The sequence below is a fragment of the Schistocerca gregaria genome, chromosome 6 (assembly GCF_023897955.1).
Source record: "Schistocerca gregaria isolate iqSchGreg1 chromosome 6, iqSchGreg1.2, whole genome shotgun sequence".
NCBI lineage: Eukaryota > Metazoa > Arthropoda > Insecta > Orthoptera > Acrididae > Schistocerca > Schistocerca gregaria.
This window is the reverse complement of record NC_064925.1, coordinates 4,492,811-4,514,799: the sequence shown is the minus strand read 5'-3', so window position 1 is coordinate 4,514,799 and position 21,989 is coordinate 4,492,811. Positions and strand designations below refer to the sequence as shown.

Below are 21,989 nucleotides of genomic sequence, written 5' to 3'. Positions count from 1 at the left end.
CCACCTGTTCTAACTTTGTTCCTCCTATTTGGCACTCAATCCGTTTATATTTCTCACCCACTGACATTACTTTCATTTTGGAGATGCTAATCTTCATACCATAGTCCTTACATTTCTGATCTAGCTCTAAAATATTACTTTGCACACTTTCAATTGAATCTGACATCACAACTAAGTCATCCGCATAGGCAAGACTGCTTATTTTGTGTTCACATATCTTAATCTCACCCAGCCAGTCTATTGTTTTCAACACATTGTCCATAAATAATATGAACAACATTGGAGACAGGTTGCAGCCTTGTCTTACCCCTGAAATTACTCTGAACCATGAACTCAATTTACCGTCAGCTCTAACTGCTGCCTGACTATCCATGTAAAGACCTTTAATTGCTTGCAAAAGTTTGCCTCCTATTCCATAATCTCGTAGAACAGACAATAACTTCCTCCTAGGAACCCGATCATATGCCTTTTCTAGATCTATAAAGCATAGACACAATTCCCTGTTCCACTCATAACACTTCTCCATTACTTGCCGTAAGCTAAAGATCTTGTCCTGACAACCTCTAAGAGGCCTAAACCAACACTGATTTTCACCCAATTGGTCCTCAACTAATACTCGCACTTTCCTTTCAACAATACCTGAGAAGATTTTACCCACAATGCTGATTAAAGAGATACCTCTGTAGTTGTTAAAATCTTGCCTGTTTCCATGTTTAAAGATCGGCGTGATTACTACTTTTGTCCAGTCTGATGGAACCTGTCCCGACTCCCAGGCCATTTTAATTATCCTGTGTAGCCCTTTAAGACCTGACATTCCACTGTATTTGATGAGTTCTGACAATTTCATCCACCCCAGCTGCTTTATTGCACTGCAGTCTATTGACCATTTTCTCCACTTCCTCAAATGTGATCCTATTTCCATCATCATTCCTATCCCAAAACTGAAACAATACTGATCGCATTTTCACCTACATTGAGCAACTCTTCAAAATATTCCCTCCATCTGCCCAAGGCATCCACAGGATTCACCAGCAGTTTTCCTGACCTGTCCAAAATACTTGTCATTTCCTTCTTACCTCCTTTTCGAAGACTGCTAATTACACTCCAGAATGGTTTTCCAGCAGCTTGACCCATAGTCTCCAACCTGTTTCCAAAGTCTTCCCAAGATTTCTTCTTGGATGCTGCAATTATCTGTTTGGCTTTGTTTCTTTCTTCAAGATAACTTTTTCTGTCTACCTGAGTTCTAGTATGTAGCCATTTGTGATACGCCTTCTTTTTCCTTTTACAGGCTGCCTTGACTGTGTCATTCGACCAAGCTGTTTGCTTCATCCTACTTTTACACACTACTGTTCCAAGACATTCTTTAGCCACTTCTAGTACTGTGTCCCTGTACCTTGTCCATTCCTTTTCCAATGACTATAATTGACTACATTCAACTAACTGGTACCTTTCTGAGATCGCTGTTATGAACTTGTGCCTGATTTCCTTATCCTGAATTTTCTCCACTCTTATCTTCCTACATATGGACCTGATCTCCTGCACTTTCGGCCTCACAATCCCAATTTCACTGCAGATTAAATAATGATCAGTGTCATCAAAGAATCCCCTGAATACACGTGTGTCTCTCAGAGCCTTCCTGAACTCCTGATCTGTTATTATATAGTCAATGACAGATCTGATTCCCCTGCCTTTCCAAGTATACCGGTGATTGTTCTTATGATTAAAAAAGGAGTTTGTGATTACTAAGCCCATACTAGCACAGAAATCCATGAGTTGTTTCCCGTTCCTGTTGGCCTCCATATCCTCTCCAAATTTACCCATAACCTTTTCATACCCTTCTGTTCGATTTCCAATACTGGCGTTAAAATCACCCATGAGCAGAACACTGTCCTTGTCCTTTACTCTAACAACTACATTACTGAGTGCATCAGAAAAACTATCCATCTTATCTTCATCTGTCCCTTCACAATGTGAATATACTGACACAATCCTAATTTTCTTGCTAGACACTGTCAAATCTATCCACATCAGTCGTTCGTTTGCATACTTTATTGCAACTACGCTGGGTTCCATTTCTTTCCTGATTTAAAGCCCTACACCCCCACTGTGCTATTCCTGCTTTGACTCCTGACAGCTAGACCTTGTATTCTCCCACTTCCTCTTCTTTCTCACCCCTTACCCGAATGTCACTAACAGCTAAAACGTCCAGCCCCATCTTACTTGCAGCCCCTGCCAGCTCTACCTTCTTCCCAGAGAACCCCCCATTGATATTAATAGCTCCCCATCTCATTACCACTTGTTTGCCAAGTCGTATCTTAGGAGTCCCTGGTTTGTCAGTTAGAGGTGGGACTCCGTCACCTCCAAAGGTCCAAGGCATTTTTCTCTGTTTGTTGCCAGCATCATATTTAAAGTACCAGGGAAGCAGGTTGATAGCCTTACTTGCCCCAAGTCCCATTGGGTTTTACCCCTAACGGCTGAGGGACTAACTGGTGGATTTGATAGCCTTTGCCGTATGAGCACAAAGGTGACGACTCAGAATATGTCCGAGATGCCCAGCCTTATTCCAAAGTAACTGGTATCCCGACTGTCGGGACCACTTACTTGGCCACTCATACGTTGCCCGTGGTTCATGAACTAGGACATGACTACAGGAACCCACACCATGAACCACAAATGCTTCTCCTGTGAAACTTTAATTTCTACTACTTCTGCTTTGCACTTCCCATACACTAATGTTTTCTACATCTACATCTACATCCATACTCAGCAAGCCACCAGACGGTGTGTGGCGGAGGGTACCCTGAGTACCTCTATCGGTTCTCCCTTCTATTCCAGTCTCGTATTGTTCGTGGAAAGAAGGATTGTCGGTATGCTCCTCTAATCTCTCTGATTTTATCCTCATGGTCTCTTCGCGAGACATACGTAGAAGTCAATATACTGCTTGACTCTTCGGTGAAGGTATGTTCTCGAAACTTTAACAAAAGCCCGTACCGAGCTACTGAGCGTCTCTCCTGCAGTCTTCCACTGGAGGTTATCTATCATCTCCGTAACACTTTTGCGATTACTAACTGATCCTGTAATGAAGAGCGCTGCTCTCCGTTGGATCTTCTCTATCTCTTCTATCAACCCTTTTTGGTACGGATATCACACTGCTGAGCAGTATTCAAGCAGTGGGCGAACAAGCGTACTGTAACCTACCTCCTTTGTTTTCGGATTGCATTTCCTTAGGATTCTTCCAATGAATCTCAGTCTGGCATCTGATTTACCAACGATCAACTTTATATGATCATTCCATTTTTAATCACTCCTAATGCCTACTCCCAGATAATTTATGGAAGTAACTGATTCCAGTTGCTGACCTGCTATTTTGTAGCTAAATGTTAAGGGATCTATCTTTCTATGTATTCGCAGCACATTACACTTGTCTACATTGAGATTCAATTGCCATTATCTGCACCATGCGTCAATTCGCTGCAGATCCTCCTGCATCTCAGTACAATTTTCCATTGTTACAACCTCTCGATACACCACAGCATCATCTGCAAAAAACCTCAGTGAACTTCCGATGTCATCCACAAGGTCATTTATGTATATTTTGAATAGCAACAGTCCTATGACACTCCCTTCCGGCAAACCTGAAATCACTCTTTCTTCAGAAAACTTCTCTCCATTGAGAATGACATGCTGCATTCTGTTATCTAGGAACTCCTCAATCCAATCACACAATTGGTCTGATAGTCCATATGCTCTTACTTTGTTCATTAAGTGACTGTGAGGAAATGTATAAAACGCCTTGCGGAAGTCAAGAAACATGGCATCAACCTGTGAACCCGTGTCTATGGCTCTCTGAGTATCGTGGACGAATAGCGGGAGCTGGGTTTCACATGACCGTCTTTTTCGAAACCCATGCTGATTCCTACAGACTAGATTTCTAGTCTCCAGAAAAGCCATTATACTCAAACATAATACTTGTTCCAAAATTCTACAACTGATCGACGTTAGAGATATAGGTCTATAGTTCTGCACATCTGTTTGACGTCCCTTCTTGAAAACGGGGACGACCTGTGCCCTTTTCCCGTCCTTTGGAATGCTACGCTCTTCTAGAGACCTATGGTACACTGCTGCAAGAAAGGGGGCACGTTCCTTCGTGTACTCTGTGTAAAATCGAACTGGTATCCCATCAGGTCCACCGGCCTTTCCTCTTTTAAGCGATTTTAATTTTTTCTCTATCCCTCTGTCGTCTATTTCGATATCTACCATTTTATCAGCTGTACGACAATCTAGAGAAGGAACTACAGTGCAGTCTTCCTCTGTGAAACAGATTTGGAAAAAGACATTTAGTATTTCGGCCTTCAGTCTGTCATCCTCTGTTTCAGTACCATTTTGGCCACAGGGTGTCTGGACATTTTGTTTTGATCCACCTACCGCCTTGACATGAGACCAAAATTTCTTAGGATTTTCTGCCAAGTCAGTACATACAACTATACTTTCGAATTAATTGAAAGCCTCTCGCATAGCCCTCATCACACTACATTTCGCTTCTCGTAATTTTTTTTGTCTGCAAGGCTTTGGCTATGTTTATGTTTGCTGTGAAGTTCCCTTCGCTTCCGCAGCAGTTTTCTAATTCTGTTGTTGTACCACGGTGGGGAACTGAATGGGAAATCAGCAGCAATGGGAGTGAAACTCAAACAGGGGGGAAACTAAAAACAGGAGGAAATCTTAGAAAACTACAACAGAAAGGGGGGCGGAGATTGTAATCTGCTAAAATGTTAGATATATCAGGCAACAGCTGTAAAAAGGCACATAGAGATTAAAATAGAGGCTCTGCATGGGGTGCAAGTAGAGTTCGCAATTTGCACCACTGTTCCCAGCTTTTGTCAGGGCTGTACAGTTTGGAGCTGTGTCGAGCGTACCACTGACAGCCTTCATCGACTCGGTAACGGTCTTGGCTGCAGATTTCTATACCTGCATTATAAAATACAGAATTGTAGGATTCCCACTGTAGGGATGCACAACACAACGGGAGCATGTACTTGGGTAGCAGAGTACTTGTGGAGTGCAAATGGTGTTTTTTTTATTTTTTTATTTTTTTATTTTTTTTTATATAGGCTATACAGTAGTTTGAGGTACTCTGGTGAACACTCACCAGTCGATGCACAGATAGTGAATTCAGACTGTAGAGTTAAGACACTGAGACTGTCAAAATCTTATCAGTAAATTGTCAAAGTATTTGTGACAAAGTTCTCGAATTTTATTACACTTCAGGAAAGTTCTCGCACTCAAATTATTCTTGGGACTGACAGCTGGCTGAAACCTGAAGTTGAAAGCTCTGAGATACTTAGTGAGTAATGGAACACACACAGGAAGACAGATTAGACACCAAGCACAGGGAGTGTCCATTGCAGTTGACTAAAATATTGTCTCTGCTGAGGTCGAAATTGAATGTCACAGTAGTTATCAAGCCACATATAACAGGTTTAGGTGAAACGAATTAATTGGTGTTGTGACTGTTATAGTCATTCAAAGAAAATCTAAGGCCAGTCGCGAGAAAATATCCAGGTCATGCAATTCTAGTTATAAGCGACTTTAACCTACCACGTATAGACAGAGATGTCTATGGACTCAGTGCGTGGATACAGACAGATAGTTTTGTGAAGTACTTTTGAACATGTTTTCCGAAAACTGTCTTGAGCAGCTAATTCAGCAGCCCATATACAATGGAAATATCTTAGACCTTGCAGTGACAAACAGGCTGGACCTTATCGATGGTGTCAGTATAGAGGCGGAAGTTGGTGACAGTAAGTCATCATAGCTACTATTGCTATGAAAGTTAATACATCAGTTAAGAAGGCTAGGAGAGTGTTCCTGCAAGAAAATGCAGATAAGCAGTTGTTAGCATCTCATTTAGACAATGAACTGACATCATTTAGTTCCAGTATGATAGAAATAGAGGAATTACAAGCAAACTTTAAACGGATGGTAAATTGTACACTGAACAAGAATGTGCCCACTAAGTGGATTATGGTTGGAGAAGACCCACTGTGGTTTAACAACAGAATTTGGAAAATGCTGACAAAGTAAACACTGTTGCACTCTCAGTTAAAAAGAGAACGCACAAATGGTGACAGGCTTAGGTTAGCAGAGATTCATGCATCTCTGGAATGATCCATGTGTGAAACATTAGCAAAAGACATGACTGACAACCTGAGAAAATTCTGTTTCTTAGTAAAATTCCAAAGCAGTTCCATTAAGTCGCTCTTTGACACATTTGGTGTGGCAGTGGAAGACAGCAAAACAAAAGCCGAAGCTTAAAATTTCACATTTAAGTAATCGTTCATGCAGCAGTATAGCACAAACATACAGTCATTTGACCAACACACACACAATCCTGTATGAACGACAAAATAATAATCGTCCCTGGCATTGAGAAACAACTGAAATGATTCTAATCCCACCAACATACATTTCACATACGGACGACAAAGATAATATGCAAGAAATTAGGGCTCAAACGAAGCCAAATAGACAGTAATTTTTTTCTTGTTCTATTTGTGAGTGGAACAACAAAGGAAATGACTAGTAGTGCTACGGTGTGCCCTCTGCGATGCACTCTACGGTGGCTTGTGGAGGCTGTAGATGCGCATGCAGCTGTATCAGTACCAAAACTAAAATATTCCAAGGAAAGTGTGGCTAAAGAGTTTAAAACTGAGAAACAGATTCCATAAAATCTTCCTTAAAATATCGATCGCTCATTTCCCACATATATTTGTACATTAACACGTGCATACAACCTACAACTTGTCGGACACCCTGTAAATTGGTTCAGCAGTTTTTGCCATGAAAACATAAGACAGAGTTACTTTTTCATTTATGAGTATGGATTTAGTAAATCAAAGATTACATACAGTGCAGTAGGTATTACTGAGTTGTTACGATGAAGGAGCACTGAAGTACTTAAAATATGTTATTAAAATACCAAAACAAGCACAGAAAAAGCTGAAACAATAACTCAGGATATTGTGATTCACTGAACGCTAACATAGAAAAACAAATTCAGCTAAAATGTTGTGTACAGACATTTGTTCACCTCCACCATCGCACAATGGTGAGTGTTCTCACTGGAGGAGAAGCCCACACATAGCACAAGTGACTGTTTGGAGGTGTGTTAATATCATTAGCTAAGTGATTACATGCAAGGACACCAGTTTTTTCATTGTGTGTACCACGTATTCATCCTCGGCAAACTACTCTGCAGGCCCATTTCCTGAATTCTGACTTTTTGTAACTCCCAGTAATATGACAAAACCTTTCTTTTGTCTGTAGGTAAAGAAAGGGATCTTGGGTATGAACAAATTTAGATGAAGGCTACCATAGCTTTGAATGTGTCTCATTGACTTAATATCCTTTACATCACATATATCTCTATACTGAGAACTATGAATTCGTTGGTAGGAAAATCATGAGGACTGATTCAGACAATATCACCGAACAGCTGATGGACTATCCACATATACACACGACAACACTGTTGCATTGTTGTTGTGCTCAGATAAAATGCTACAAAACGCTGACATAAAAACAGCCTGGTATACAGGACTTTTTGTAATGTCGATAACTTTAATATTACTCTGGGCATCTTTCGTAATCAAGGTAGTGAATGGCTCTATCCTTGATCAGTCTTTAATACAACAATGCATCATCATGACAAATGGGAATCACTGATGAACACCAGGGCCTTACAGTTCCATAAGACTGTTCGCATTGGTCAAAACCTGAACTTAGGAATCTCAGGTTAGCCAAACCTGTACCAAACCAAACCAGGGTGCACTTCTTTTGGCATGACCTGAAAGGCACTTGTGGTTTCTTATTGAATGACATGGACATAGCAAGACTCATCTCCCCCTTCCCCCCCCCCCCCCCCCCCCCCCCGACCCCGTGTATTCTCTCTCTCTCTCTCTCTCTCTCTCTCTCTCTCTCTCTCACACACACACACACACACACACACACACACACACACACACACACACAGAGAGAGAGAGAGAGAGAGAGAGAGAGAGAGAGAGAGAGAGAGAGAGAGCTAACATATTAAGGGGTGACAAAAGAAAAACTAGAACATGTAAATACATTTCAATATTTGGATCCAGTAAGGGACAATACAGAACAATACAACAAATATAATTAAAGAAAGAACCCAAGCTCGAACTGGAGCATACTACACAAATTTCTAAAACATTAATCTTTTGGCTGCTGCAGACCTGATTGTTAAACACAGAGCTAAGCACCATGTCATTGTTTAACAGTCCACATCGGGGCTTCAACCTCGGCTGAGGCTACCCAAGCAGCCAGTCTCACTTTGTGCTGAATATTTCGGAAGTGCTTTCTACAATGTCTCCTTCTGTTGTTCCAGAATATGTTACTGCTGAGAGGCACATTACTGTACATGTAAGAATTGACTCCTGACTGAATTAACTGTTATTACAAATCCACAAAGCTTTAAACATGTATTTTTCTTAAATGTTTTCTGATACAATTTTGCTTACTAATTCCAATAATTTAGTGTTGCTTTCAATACACACCAGTAGTTGAGTGGTCCTCCATAGTTATAAGCCAGTAATACCTACTGCACTATATGTAATCTTCAATATACTAAAGTCATTCTCATATCATAAAAGCAAAAGTAACTCTGTCTTACGTTTTCATGACTGAAATGCTGAACAGATTTTGTAGATGAAATCTGGTATGGAGATAGTTTAAACACTGAAAAAGAGCATACGCTACTTTAGAATGTGTGTAGTATAAGATATTTAATGATTTGAACAATATTATGGGAATTGGGGAATATTTACTCTTTGAAAAAGCTACTCAACTCTTTGACTTTTGAACTTTTATATTTGTGAAAACATTTTTATTAGTAGATATGTTCTAGATAATACAATTCAACATAACGGATACAATGCTTGTACGATACTCAAATTGTTTAATTTATATTCACATACTAATATTATAAATGGGAAAATAACTGTGTTATGTTTTCATGGCTAAATCACAAAATTGATTTCGATGAAATTTGATCCTGAGGAACTGTATCACAAGACTTACTTGGCAGCATCATGAATGACTTTTGATGGACTACTTGAATGGTTATCGCATTGACTTCCTAAAATTTTTTCCCATAGTTGACACTATAATTATTATTTAAATTCATAATAACCAGCATATTTTGTCTTACACATTTTTCACAAAATCATATAATTTTTACTGGAATTCTTAATACAACTATCTTCACTATTTACTGAAGCGATGGGAGTGAGGACAATACTGTTTTAAAAGCTCTTATACTGTGTATCACTTTTCTTCTTCCCTGCTTTGCATGCTACACAATTCCTGGAGCGTCCTTTCTTGGTGGGATTGGGAGGGATAAACCTAACAAAACCTGAAAACGATTGCATATAGCTCACAAAATATCACGTCAGTAAATAGACCTACAATGAAACTTTGATTTTTTTTAAGTTCTCTGATCTTACATTTTCCCCAGCTCCTGTGAAAAACACATAACATCAATGCTAAAAATTATCTGATTTTATTTTTCTTCATAGTCAGGTTTAACTCCATTCTACATTCTTACTCGATGTTTTGCTTCAATTCACACCATTTTCTTCCTATTGACACTACACACAGACAGTTTACACCACTGGTGGTTCCAGAGTTAAGGGAACGTGGTAAGCCGGTGCAGAGAGGGGAGATGTGAGAGAGAAAATGCTGACGTAATACACGATCAGCATTGCCAAACCAACTTGCAATGTTCAGCTTCACCGCGCACTTATGAGACAGCTACTGCTACATTGTGGCAGCAATGGAAAAACAGGACAATCGACATGAAGTATTCTGGAGCGAGGCAAAATGTGATGAAGGGACCCAGCCGCCACGTTTTCTCATAACTCAGTCTCGTCTTTTTGGCTGCATTTCTGATGTACTGTATTCAGCAATATCGATTGTTAACCTTCAAATTCAAACACTGAGTTTAGAAGAATATGCCTGGTCAGAATCAAGGAAACCTCGGGCATTTCCAGCTAGTGAGCGCTTATTGGCTGACATCCTGTTACGTTACCCAATGGCCAGTGCACTCACCACACCACACTAAAGCCTAGATTTTACGAGGACACTGTGTTGCACACAACTGCCCTAACAGTCAATGTGCATGTGCGGCATGCATTTGTGCAACTTGTTGATAGGAAGCAACCTCTAACAAGGCACTTAGTAATGTATGGCCTAAGTGAGGCCTCTCTAGCTATCTGTTTATAATTATATGTAAGCACTCAATAAGAATCCTGTACAACCAGTTAAGTACAATATATATTATTTTTTGCCAACGACTTCTAATTATTTTAGTTTTTGCAGATACAGACCATGCAGCCAGCACCTTATTGACATTACTGACAAACCTACTGTTACTTATATGTTTCTATTTAGCATTGGCCACCAGTCAACACTGGTGACGACTTGTTCGTCATCACCATAACAGTTTGAACTGTTGTCCACCTGCTAACCACTGTGCCAACTCGCACTGTCAAGAGACAAAACTCATATGACTTATCCGTAGTGTAATGAATAACATTGTGGTTTAGAGATTTAGATGTGGCAAATTCACATCCTGCTATATGCTAACATTTTTTGTCCAGATTAACATAGTTAACACAGTCTGGGACTTCGTTATGAATGTAATACAAGTATGTCCTGCAAAATTTGTTCTTGAAACATTTCCATCTGATTAGAGAACAAAGGATGAAATAAATATTTGGCTGTCCATTTCCAAATATGTGATGATTTCCGAGTGTTTGGCTAGGCAGGAACCTAAGCGAACATCTTCCTTTTCACAAATACCTCACTGTTTATTTCCCAAATATATGGCCATTTCAGACTGAGTGGTTAGGCAAGAGCCAAAGAGGAAAGCTTTAATTGCTGAGACAAACAAGTAGTGATAAAATTCATATTCTTCCTTCTCACAAATATTTGGCTCTTTGTTTCCAAATATGTGATGATTTCCAAGTGTGCAGTTAGAAAGGAACTAAGGAGGACACCTTAATTGGTGCAAGTGAAACGATGAGCAGTAACATTCATATTCTCCCTTGTCACAAATACTTAGCAAGTTTGCACAACTACAAACACTTTACAGTAAAGAGTCCTCACTATAACTGAGATTCTCCTGTCACTTACGCATTCATAAACATCAACTTTGCACTATAGCAATCAACAAATCAAAAGCCTCGTTTCTCATCACCTTTATAGCATCACTACACCAGGATTATGTCAGGTCATGCAAAAAGTAGTATGAAAATTACTCAATCCACAGACATAAAATGACCTCGCCTTCTGGATGTTTACAAGCAATACACTAGAGGTCACTGTGCTTGCATCATCAGAATATGCTGCACTGCCATTAGCTACAGAAGGAACACACACACACACACACACACACACACACACACACACACACACACACACCGCAATGTTAATTCCAACACCTTTCACTGTATTACAGTTTTCAGTCTGATTCACCGTGTTCATCAATTTTTGCTTCTTTCTCAATGAGCACAAAGGAAAGATCTCTCAAACACACATGTTTTGACGTATAATTTGTAGTCATAGCAGGTCGGAAAATAGCTTGTTACCTCGTACCCAGATACCAATTTCAATTTTCTGACGAATTTTCGCTTGCTGTTATATACCTGTGATTTTTTTTAAGAACTGATGAAATTCATTACCACAAATTATTGTATAACTATTGTATTGTAGATTTATTGCCATGTATTGGAGAGGATTACGATTTTTAATCACATATGCTATTCACAAATATTTTTGCTCATATTTCGCAGGTTTTAATGTTTTCCCTGAGGCTGAATTTTCCTCAATTTTACATTTTTTAAGTCCGGACCACACGAAATCGTGAAACAGCAGTTTCACTGTATTTCTCAGCTTACCAATGGTATATAACATGTCATGCAATCTATTAACAAAGACGAAACAGTTAGAAAGAGCTATAGTGGCTTGGCCTGTCTCACAGTCAGCGACATAATAATGGACTTAAAACCTGTGAGCCTGCTGTATAAGCCAATGGGTTAATCATTAGAGAAGGACAGACTGCCTTTCTCTACTACGTACACTATGGAAAAAGAGCATCTACTGCACAGTTTTCACCCCATTAGGAGATCTGGCAATTTGTTTCTGAGATTTCCAATGATTTCTTGTTGATCAGAAATCTCAGATAGTTAGTAATATTTTGAACTTTAGTGTAACTCTGGAAATCAAGTGTACATAGTCCAAAATGTTCATCTTTTCCTGTGTGTTTTCTGGCAAAATAATTAATATGTGGACAGTCACATACGACCAGTTGTGTTTGGGCCCAAACAGTTAATGGAAATGTGCAAAAATGGTACCTTTGTATTGGAATATGCAACAAAATTTTCAAGACAAGGGAAATCTCAGTGTATCAGTATTTTTACTTATATGTGTGTGCTTCAGTATATAAACAGATGACTGTTTATTATTCTTGTCTTCCTGAAGCATTGCATGCAAAATATTTACTTTTATGCACTTGACATACAAAATAGATATTACGGTACTCCTCAAGTCTGTGTATTTGTCAGTATAGTATCTTCTGTTAAGGATAAAATGAAAAATAACAAAACTGCTTGGATCATTCTCTGGCTGACTGTTTTGCCCCAAAGGCAAATCATCAAATGCACAACTAAGTGGACAATCATTTCCAATCAAATCTGACACCATAACATGCTTTTATCACAAGCATTTCACTATCAATTATATTCCTTGTTGAGACCTTCTATGTTGACAGCTTAAGCCTGTGCTTTCAAAATCTGTAGAGGAGTTATCAGTTACGCTGACATTGAATAATTTATCCCCACTGTTGCTCTTTGTATCTCTGTTATCTGTTCCTATGAAAATAGCTGATGACCCAATCATTGTGATACCTATCTTGGTAAACAGTAACACACCATGTGAAACTGAATGCATAAAAATGGGAATGCAGCGGAACACAACTTATCAGCCAAAAGAGTGAAAAGCTACTAAGGTAAGGGGAAGAAAATCCACTGTATGGGTAAACTCGTCAACAACACACAGATATCCGAAGAGCGGTGCAACTACACTCATAATTGACACTCAGAGTACAGCAAGGTGGCACGAGTTAATTCATCAACAGTGACCAAGGAAAACACAGAGGAAGTGCTTCAACTCATCAACAGCACCTGTAGACTGGCGTTTCATTACAATTTAACTTGTCAACATCAGCCAAATGGTTAAAGAGCAAAATAATTATTAGTTGGATGAAATGTAGTACATGTAAGATACTCAATAGATCAGTTCTTACCTATGCAACAAGTGTCTGGATGCTAACAAAAGCCAATAAATGATGCTTACAAATTTTCTAAAGGAAAATAAATGGAAAAACTATAGCCCATTTGGCATCTGTGCAGATAAATGTATAAATAAATATTTTAGAAAATGAGGACACTGCCACATTTATAACATCACACAGACTAAGATGGCTAGTATATAAATAATGAATGATATGTGACTTTTAAAAGAAATTATGGAAATGGGTATAAGATATTATGGAAATGGATATATCATAACGGAAAAAGGAATAGACCAAAATTAAAATGTTTACATGATGTTATAAAGTATCTGGTAGCAATGAATGCATGAGATAGGAATGGGAAAGCTAAAAACTGACAAAATTAGGAAAATGGTGAAGCATGCCTACGCTAAAACTGAACTGCAGAGCTGTGTGAATCAACAAGGTACTCCTGGTGGCATTCCTGAATCCTGCTCTCTAAAGTCTAAATCTAATTACTGATAATTCTTATTTCAGAGATATTAAAATGCAAACTGCAATATAGTTCTAGAAAGTGATAGATTTTAAGGAAGAAGTCTTTATGTGAAAGCTACAAACATGAAGAGACAAAAGTGGAATATGACTTCAAATAATGTATACCTGTAACAGGATTTTTGTAATATGAATAATTTTGAAAATGTGAGGTTCCAATGAAAAGAAAATTCATATTATTGTATAACAGATTTAACTTAACAATAAACCTGAAATAGCAAAAACAGTTTTGTGATGAGGCTTACCTGCAAGCTACATATACTGCAATTATACCGTACATCTTGTCATTTCTGTCTGCAACAGCATTTTGTTCCAAATATCTGACAAGAAAAGCAAAGATTCATAAGACAAGTAAATGTAGGATGAAGTGCACTACCTTACTCTTGCTATAGCCACCATATAACTTAAATTAATGCACAAAAATATAACTTCATCGAAGTGACACATGTAATAATTATGAGGTAAGATAAAAACACCTTTCACACAAATTTCAAAGCTATAACTAATTACACTCTAGTTTTCTAACACAAATACTGTCCGCATATTTAGTAGCAGATTCTCTCTCTTCACTGGCTACAAAAATTATACAGACTAATTCAAAAGCTAAAAGTGATATATTCATAACAATGGACTGTAGTATCAGTGACTCAGTGGCTCAGATGGATAGAGCATCTGCCATGTACGCAGGAGATCCCGGGTTCGAGTCCTGGTCGGGGCACACATTTTCATCTGTCCCCGTTGACGTATGTCAATGCCTGTAAGCAGCTAAGGGTGTTCATTTCACTGTAATTTCATTATAACGAGCTGCTTGGTCACTGATGGTATCTGTTCTTACGGACATATCCGACATGTCTGAAAGAACAGACACCATCTTAGTATATACAGGGTGTTACAAAAAGGTACGGCCGAACTTTCAGGAAACATTCCTCACACACAAATAAAGAAAAGATATTATGTGGACATGTGTCTGGAAACGCTTACTTTTCATGTTAGAGCTCATTTTAGTTTCATCCACCTACGCTCAATGGAGCACATTATCATTTCATACGGGATACTCTACCTGTGCTGCTAGAACATGTGCCTTTACAAGTACGACACAACATGTGGTTCATGAACGATGGAGCTCCTGCACATTTCAGTCGAAGTGTTTGTACGCTTCTCAACAACAGATTTGGTGACCCATGGATTGGTAGAGGCGGACCAATTCCATGGCCTCCACGCTCTCCTGACCTCAACCTCTTGACTTTCATTTATGGGGGCATTTGAAAGCTCTTGTCTACGCAACCCCGGTACTAAATGTAGAGACTCTTCATGCTCGTATTGTGGATGGCTGTGATACAATACGCCATTCTCGAGGGCTGCACCAGCGCATCAGGGATTCCATGCGACGGAGGGTGGATGCATGTATCCTCGCTAACAGAGGACATTTTGAACATTTCCTGTAACAAAGTGTTTAAAGTCACACTGGTACGTTCTGTTGCTATGTGTTTCCATTACTGATTAATGTGATTTGAAGAGAAGTAATAAAATGAGCTCTAAAATGGAAAGTAAGTGTTTCTGGACACATGTCCACATAACATATTTTCTTGAATTGGCAGACTCAGAAAGATAGACATAAATTATCCTGCAAAAATCTACTCACAGACTTTCAAGAACCAGTATTAAGTGAAAAATCTAGAGATATACTTCACACCCATACATGATGACAATGATAATGATATCTTCGGCTGGGTGCACAACAACGTCTTAAGCACCACTCCCAGACCCCTAGACATCATTCCTGTAGAGTCTGTGATGACAAAATTATACTAACTGTGGTATGCAGAGGCATTTACGTAGTCATTCTTCCCATGTTTCATATGTAACTGGAATGAGAAGAAACCCTAACATGTGCTACCATGCTAAGTACTCTTTACCTACACTTCACAGCAGTTTGCAGAGCATGGAATTCACACATTATAGATCCTGCCAAATGCTTGACTATAGTAACATTTTCTCGTGTCTGATTGCCGACTTTGTGATGAAAAGATACAAAATTAGCTTAATATGTATATGTCAATTCACTGATATAACACAGAATAATTTTCTGGAGCAATTCTACATAGAAACACAAAGAATTCATTCTAAAGCAATGTGCCATGAGGATAATATCTAGTTACAATCCTGAACTTATATGTCACAAAAACAAGCAGTGCTACTAGCAACTGCTTCACAATACATTTATTCTTTTTTGAAGTTTGTTGTTAACAATCTGGAACTATTTGAAAATAATTTTAGGTTCATAAATATAACACATCAAACAAAAATAGCCTCCACTATTCGTGACTTAACCTTAGTCACATAAAGTAAGTAGCCATAAAAATCTATGACAACTCCCTTGTGAATAAAAGGTGACGGCAGATAGTTTAAGTTTCAAAAACGAACTGAAATGATTTCTACCAGACAACTACTACTCCACAGATTACTTTCTGAGTAGGCAGTATGCACATGGTTGGGCTATATTCATCAAATTTTGTCACTGACCGAGATCTTAACGGAAAGATTGAATTGCGTAAATGGCTAGCATAGCAGTGTTTACACTGATAAAATGTAACCTGCCAACATGTTCCACATCATGGTAAGATGTCACTAATAAGAACCATGGAACAAGGAAAAAGTACAAAACTAAACTAACAATCAAAATGTAATGGTTATGGTTATAACAAAGGACACATATATTATGGTTATAACTCATATAACACAATAAGTAGGTAATTTATGGATACACAAACACATGGAAAATTTGCTATGGATGATAGCACTGTTGCCACTATGAAAAATTTTAAACAAATATTAATGAGATTTTGAAGTTCACTTACTGATCCAAAATTGTCTGAGCAAAGTTGCTTATTTCAGAAATGCCAAGTTGTACACAAATTTTATTCACATCTAGTGTCTCCTCCATTCCTACAAGCTTTTCTATTATGCTGCGATTTGTTATGTATAATCTATTCTTCATTCCAGAAAGTCTTACATAGTCATCCTGGAAATAGACAACATTCAAATAATTTAAATCAGAGGAGCGACATATTATCATCAATCAAAAGAAAATGTTCTTTGTTACTGGACATTTCTAGCATCCTGCACATTAAATATAATACAATGTCTAAATCATCAATGAAAATTACTTATCTAATGTTAAACAGACCTAATTAATAGTTGTATAACACTAAAAAGATTTCCAATTTGCACATATAACTCAAAGACAATTTAATTCTGTTTTCCATTTTAGTTGCTTCATTTCTACTGAGTAGGGTAAGTTCAGGTGCTGAAAGTAGTAACACAATGCCTGCTCGTGGGAAAGCACTAGTCATGCAGTGGTATGTCAAGTTTCCTTCTATCATAAGTGGATATATAGTTTTTCATTGTGTACATTACAAATCAATAACACATATCACATAATTTAAAAAAAAAAAAAAAAAAAACCGGAAAATTTGTGATGGATGACAGTACATTTCTAATGAATCAGTAAAGGATATTTGCCAAACGTTACTGTGCAGAGAATGGAAGTAAATTTCACGGACTGCACAGGAACTTCAGATATCTGAAACAATTGTGCACAACATCCCCAAAAAGCAACTGAGACTGCATACATAGAAAGCCCAGATCCTACAGAGGTCACTGCCAATATATAAGGTGCAACAATGCCACTCCACATGCTACATTTTAAATAATATTGCCAGACAATAATTTTCTGAAATACATTAAATGTATTCACATTTCCGAATATGGACAGCCATCAACCGTATTATGGAATGACAACAATGAAAATTTGTGCCAGACCAGGACACGATCTCGAACTTACCACTTATCGCGAGTGGTCGCCTTCATGGCCAGACCCAAACTTCCATATGTTGTCAACCATGTGTCCTCAACCTGTGCGCACACATCTACTATGTATATTCCCATACAGTGCAGACATTGTCATTGTAAAGTTTAACGGGAAGCCATTCTATTTCCTTAATTTCTCAACCCTTGCTGTTGATGTTGTATGTTAATGACTTTGCAGACAATATTAATATGAGGGCTGTTCAAACAGTATCTGACTTTTCTTTACACAGTCAATCTTTATTCATATACAATATTGTGAAAAGAAAAGTTGCTACTCACTATATTGCAGAGATGCTGAGTTGCAGATAGGCACAACAAAAAGACTGTCTTTTTCTACCTATCTGTGACTCACCATTTCTGCTATATGGTGAGTAGCTACTTCCCTTTTCACAATATCGTTACATGCCATCCCGTGTTTTCCATTGTTTGATTTACTCAGATACAATTGTTTGACACTAATCACTTTCAAAGTAGTTCCCTGCAGCTTCTACACAGCCTTCCAATGTGCTGCTACTGCTGGAAGCATCGCTGGAAAGCCTCTTTTTCTATGCCGCACAGCTTCTTTATTGAATTCTGCATAGTGTCTTCCCTGCTCTGAAATCTGATCCCTTTCGGAGACTTGGGAAAACACAGAAGTCACTTAGTGCTACATGAGTGGAATAGGTAGGACGACAAACCACAACCGTGTTGTGTTTGGCCACAAACCTCTGAATTAATTGTGAGTAATGAGCGGGTGCATTACCGTGGTGGAGGTGCCAGCTGCCCGCTCCTCAACATCTGGTTGTTTGTATGTCACTGCTCCTTGAAGACAACGACAGACCTTCTTGATAGAATTCCTCATTAACATTAGTACCTTCTGTGGTGTCCTCGAGGCGAACCACATCACTGGACTCGAAGACAGTCAACATAACTGTCACACTGCTATGGTCCGGCCTTACTTTTTGGGGTGTTAGGCACCATGAATATTTCCACTGCAATAAATGTAACTTTGTTTCTGGGTAACATCCATAAGCTGAGCACTCATCATCAGTGATCACTGTGTTAAGAATGTTGAGATTAGTATTCACAATATTCAACATGCCCAGTGTCATCTCCGAATGAATTTGCTTCTGCTTCGGCACAAATTTTGCTGAGATCCTCCTGTGGTCTACATGTTCTGTTGAAATGAAATGAATTGACCCATTACCAATTTTAATCTGATCTGCAAGTTCTCTGATCATCATTCATCTATCCTGGATCACCAGGGTACTTACAGGATCAATAACAACCTCATTTGCAGATGTTAAGAGCCTATATGAATATGCTTAAGCTTCACTTGTGAGTAGTCACCTTCGAAACAGCTGTACCACTGCTTTATGTGTGTGGTACCCACTACTCCACCCCCGAACACTTGTTGAATCTTGCATATCGTTTGTTTAAACATGGGAATGCCAAGCTTAAAACAAGATTTGATACAATAACATTGTTCCACTTTTTCTGTCATTTTGTTCGCAATACAAAATCTGATGACACCAACTTACCAGTGTTCAGTCGTCAACAGCTAGCAACTGACTGGCTGTTTTGTAACAGGGTATAAAAGGGATGACCAAGGCAGTAGACAAAGGAGGCAAGGACATGGGTCCTCCAGACCCAGCATGTGGCAGGAGATGCCTCAACCCCAACCACTCACCACACCATCAGCCTCAAAATTGCTTAGAACATTATATCTTTCATGGAGAAAACAGAGAAACAAACCAACTGTTCACTTTCACAGAAAAGATGGAGAACCAGTCGAAGTGTCTACAAGTCATCTGCCAATTATAGAGGCAAAAAATTTGAAAGACCATGTTCAGCATGGAGAACCAGGGGGGCAACGTTACACCAGGATGTGTGGGAGGGAGGGGGGGGGGGGGGGCAAGAGGTGTTGCTCATTAAATAAACTAAAACTATGGAATAATCTGGTATGACTGATGTAGAGATAACATAGGACACTGGATTCCTTCTGTGAGGAATGAAAGGAAGAGCACCATGCAGTAGAAGTCCCCTCAACAGAGCGGATTTTATTAGATGAGGTAGTAGACCACTCTCCGAGTGATGAGAAGTCTTATTTTAGACCACGAAAATGCACTTGAGATCATGAAGTGAATGTAGGACATGTAATTTCATCTCTTGTCAAATAGTCAGCCATTTCACTTCACAGCATACACATGCAACTTGGGGCATAGAGAAAGATGACGGAGCATGCAGTATGGCTCAGGTCAGAGAGAAGGCCACAAATTGCAGATACGAGTATCACAGAATGACTAGAGTTACATCAATCAATAACTCGGAGACTGCTCATGGAGTCACTACAAATTAAAACACAGTCGAGGGAGGTGTGTTTCATAAAATGTGGGGTTCTGTTAGTGGCTTTTTTTGAGCTCTGCTGCAACACACTACATGTTCTCGGCAACAAATGTTGCTCTTGACAGGCAGGTGATGTGAGAGCTTATCCCGTCTACATCTACATCTACATCTACATGGATACTCCACAAATCACATTCAAGTGACTGGCAGAGGGTTCGTCGAACCACCTTCACAATTCTCTATTATTCCAATCTCGTATAGCGCGCGGAAAGAATGAACATCTATATCTTTCTGTACGAGTCTGATTTCCCTTATTTTACTGTGGTGATTGTTCCTCCCTATGTACGTCAGTGTCAACATAATATTTTCGCATTCGGAGGAGAACGTTGGTGATTGGAATTTCATGAGTCGATTCATTCGCAACAAAAAATGCCTCCTTTTAATGATTTCTGTGACACTCTACCCCATATTTCGCAATAACAGAAAACGTGCCACCTTTTTTTGAACTTTTTCAATGTACTCCATCAGTCGTACCTGGTAAGGATTCCACACCGCGCAGCAGTATTCTAAAAGAGGACGGACAAGTGTAGTATAGGCAGTCTCCTTAGTAGGTCTGTTACATTTTCTAAGTGTCCTGCCAATACAACGCAGTCTTTGGTTAGCCTTCCCCATAACATTTTCTAAGTGTTCCTTCCAATTTAAGTTGTTCGTAATTGTAATACCTAGGTATTTAGTTGAATTAACAGCTTTTAAATTAGACTGATTTTTCGTGTAACCGAAGTTAACGAGTTCCTTTTAGCACTTGTGGAAACCTCACACTTTTCGTTATTTAGGGTCAACTGCCACCTTTCGCACCATTCAGATACCTTTTCTAAATCGTTTTGCTGTTTGTTTTGATCTTTCTCCAAAATCACCTATGTAGATAAGGAACAGCAAAAGGCCTATAACACCACCTTGGCGAACACCAGAAATCACTTCTGTTTTACTTGATGGCTTTCCATCAATTACTACGAACTGTGACCTCTCTGACAGGAAATCACGAACCCAGTCACATAACTGAGACGATATTCCATAAGCCTGCAATTTCACTACGAGCTGCTTGTGTGGTACAGCATCAAAAGCCTTACAGAAATCCAGAAATACAGAATCGATCTTAAATCCCTTGTCAATAGCACTCAACACTTAATGTGAATAAAGAGCTGGTTGTATTTCACAGGAATGATGTTTTCTAAACCCATGTTGACTGTGTGTCAATAGACCATTTTCTTCGAGGTAATTCATAATGCTCGAACACAATATATGTTCGAAAATCCAGCTGCATATTGACATTAATGATATGGGCCTGGAATTTAGTGGATTACTCCTACAACCTTTCTTGAATATTGGTGTGACCTGCGCAACTTTCGGTCTTTGGGTATAGATCTTTCGTCGAGTGAAAGGTTGTATATGATTGTTACGTATGGAGCTAATGCATCAGCATACTCTGAAAGGAACCTAACTGGTATACAGTTTGTTCCAAAAGACTTGCTTTTATTAAGTGATTTAAGTTGCTTCACTACTCCGAGGATATTTACTTCTACGTTACTCATGTTGGCAGCTGTTCTCAATTTGAATTCTAGCATATTTACTTCGTCTTCTTTTGTGAAGGCATTTCGGAAGGCTGTGTTTAGTAACTCTGCTTTGGCAGCACTGTCTTTGATAGTATCTCCATTGCTATCGCGCAGAGAAGGCATTGATTGTTTCTTGTCGCTAACATATTTCACATACGACCAGAATCTCTTTGGATTTTCTGACAGGTTTCAAGACAAAGTTTCGTTGTGGAAACTGTTATGGGCATCTCGCATTGAAGTCTGTGCTAAATTTCAAGCCTTTGTAAAAGATTGCCAATCTT

The 21,989-nt window shown here is 38.9% G+C and overlaps 1 protein-coding gene across 1 annotated transcript in view; it reads right to left on the bottom strand.

Moving 5' to 3' along the window:
• LOC126278216 (origin recognition complex subunit 6-like) overlaps positions 1-21,989 on the bottom strand; it is a 56,719-nt gene that overhangs the window by 15,780 nt on the left and 18,950 nt on the right. The window contains exons 3-4 of the mRNA XM_049978152.1: positions 16,762-16,925; positions 14,149-14,223 (exon numbers count right to left, since the gene is read on the bottom strand). Coding sequence (XP_049834109.1) covers positions 14,149-14,223; positions 16,762-16,925 — 239 coding nt within the window. The remainder of the gene's footprint in view (positions 1-14,148; positions 14,224-16,761; positions 16,926-21,989) is intronic.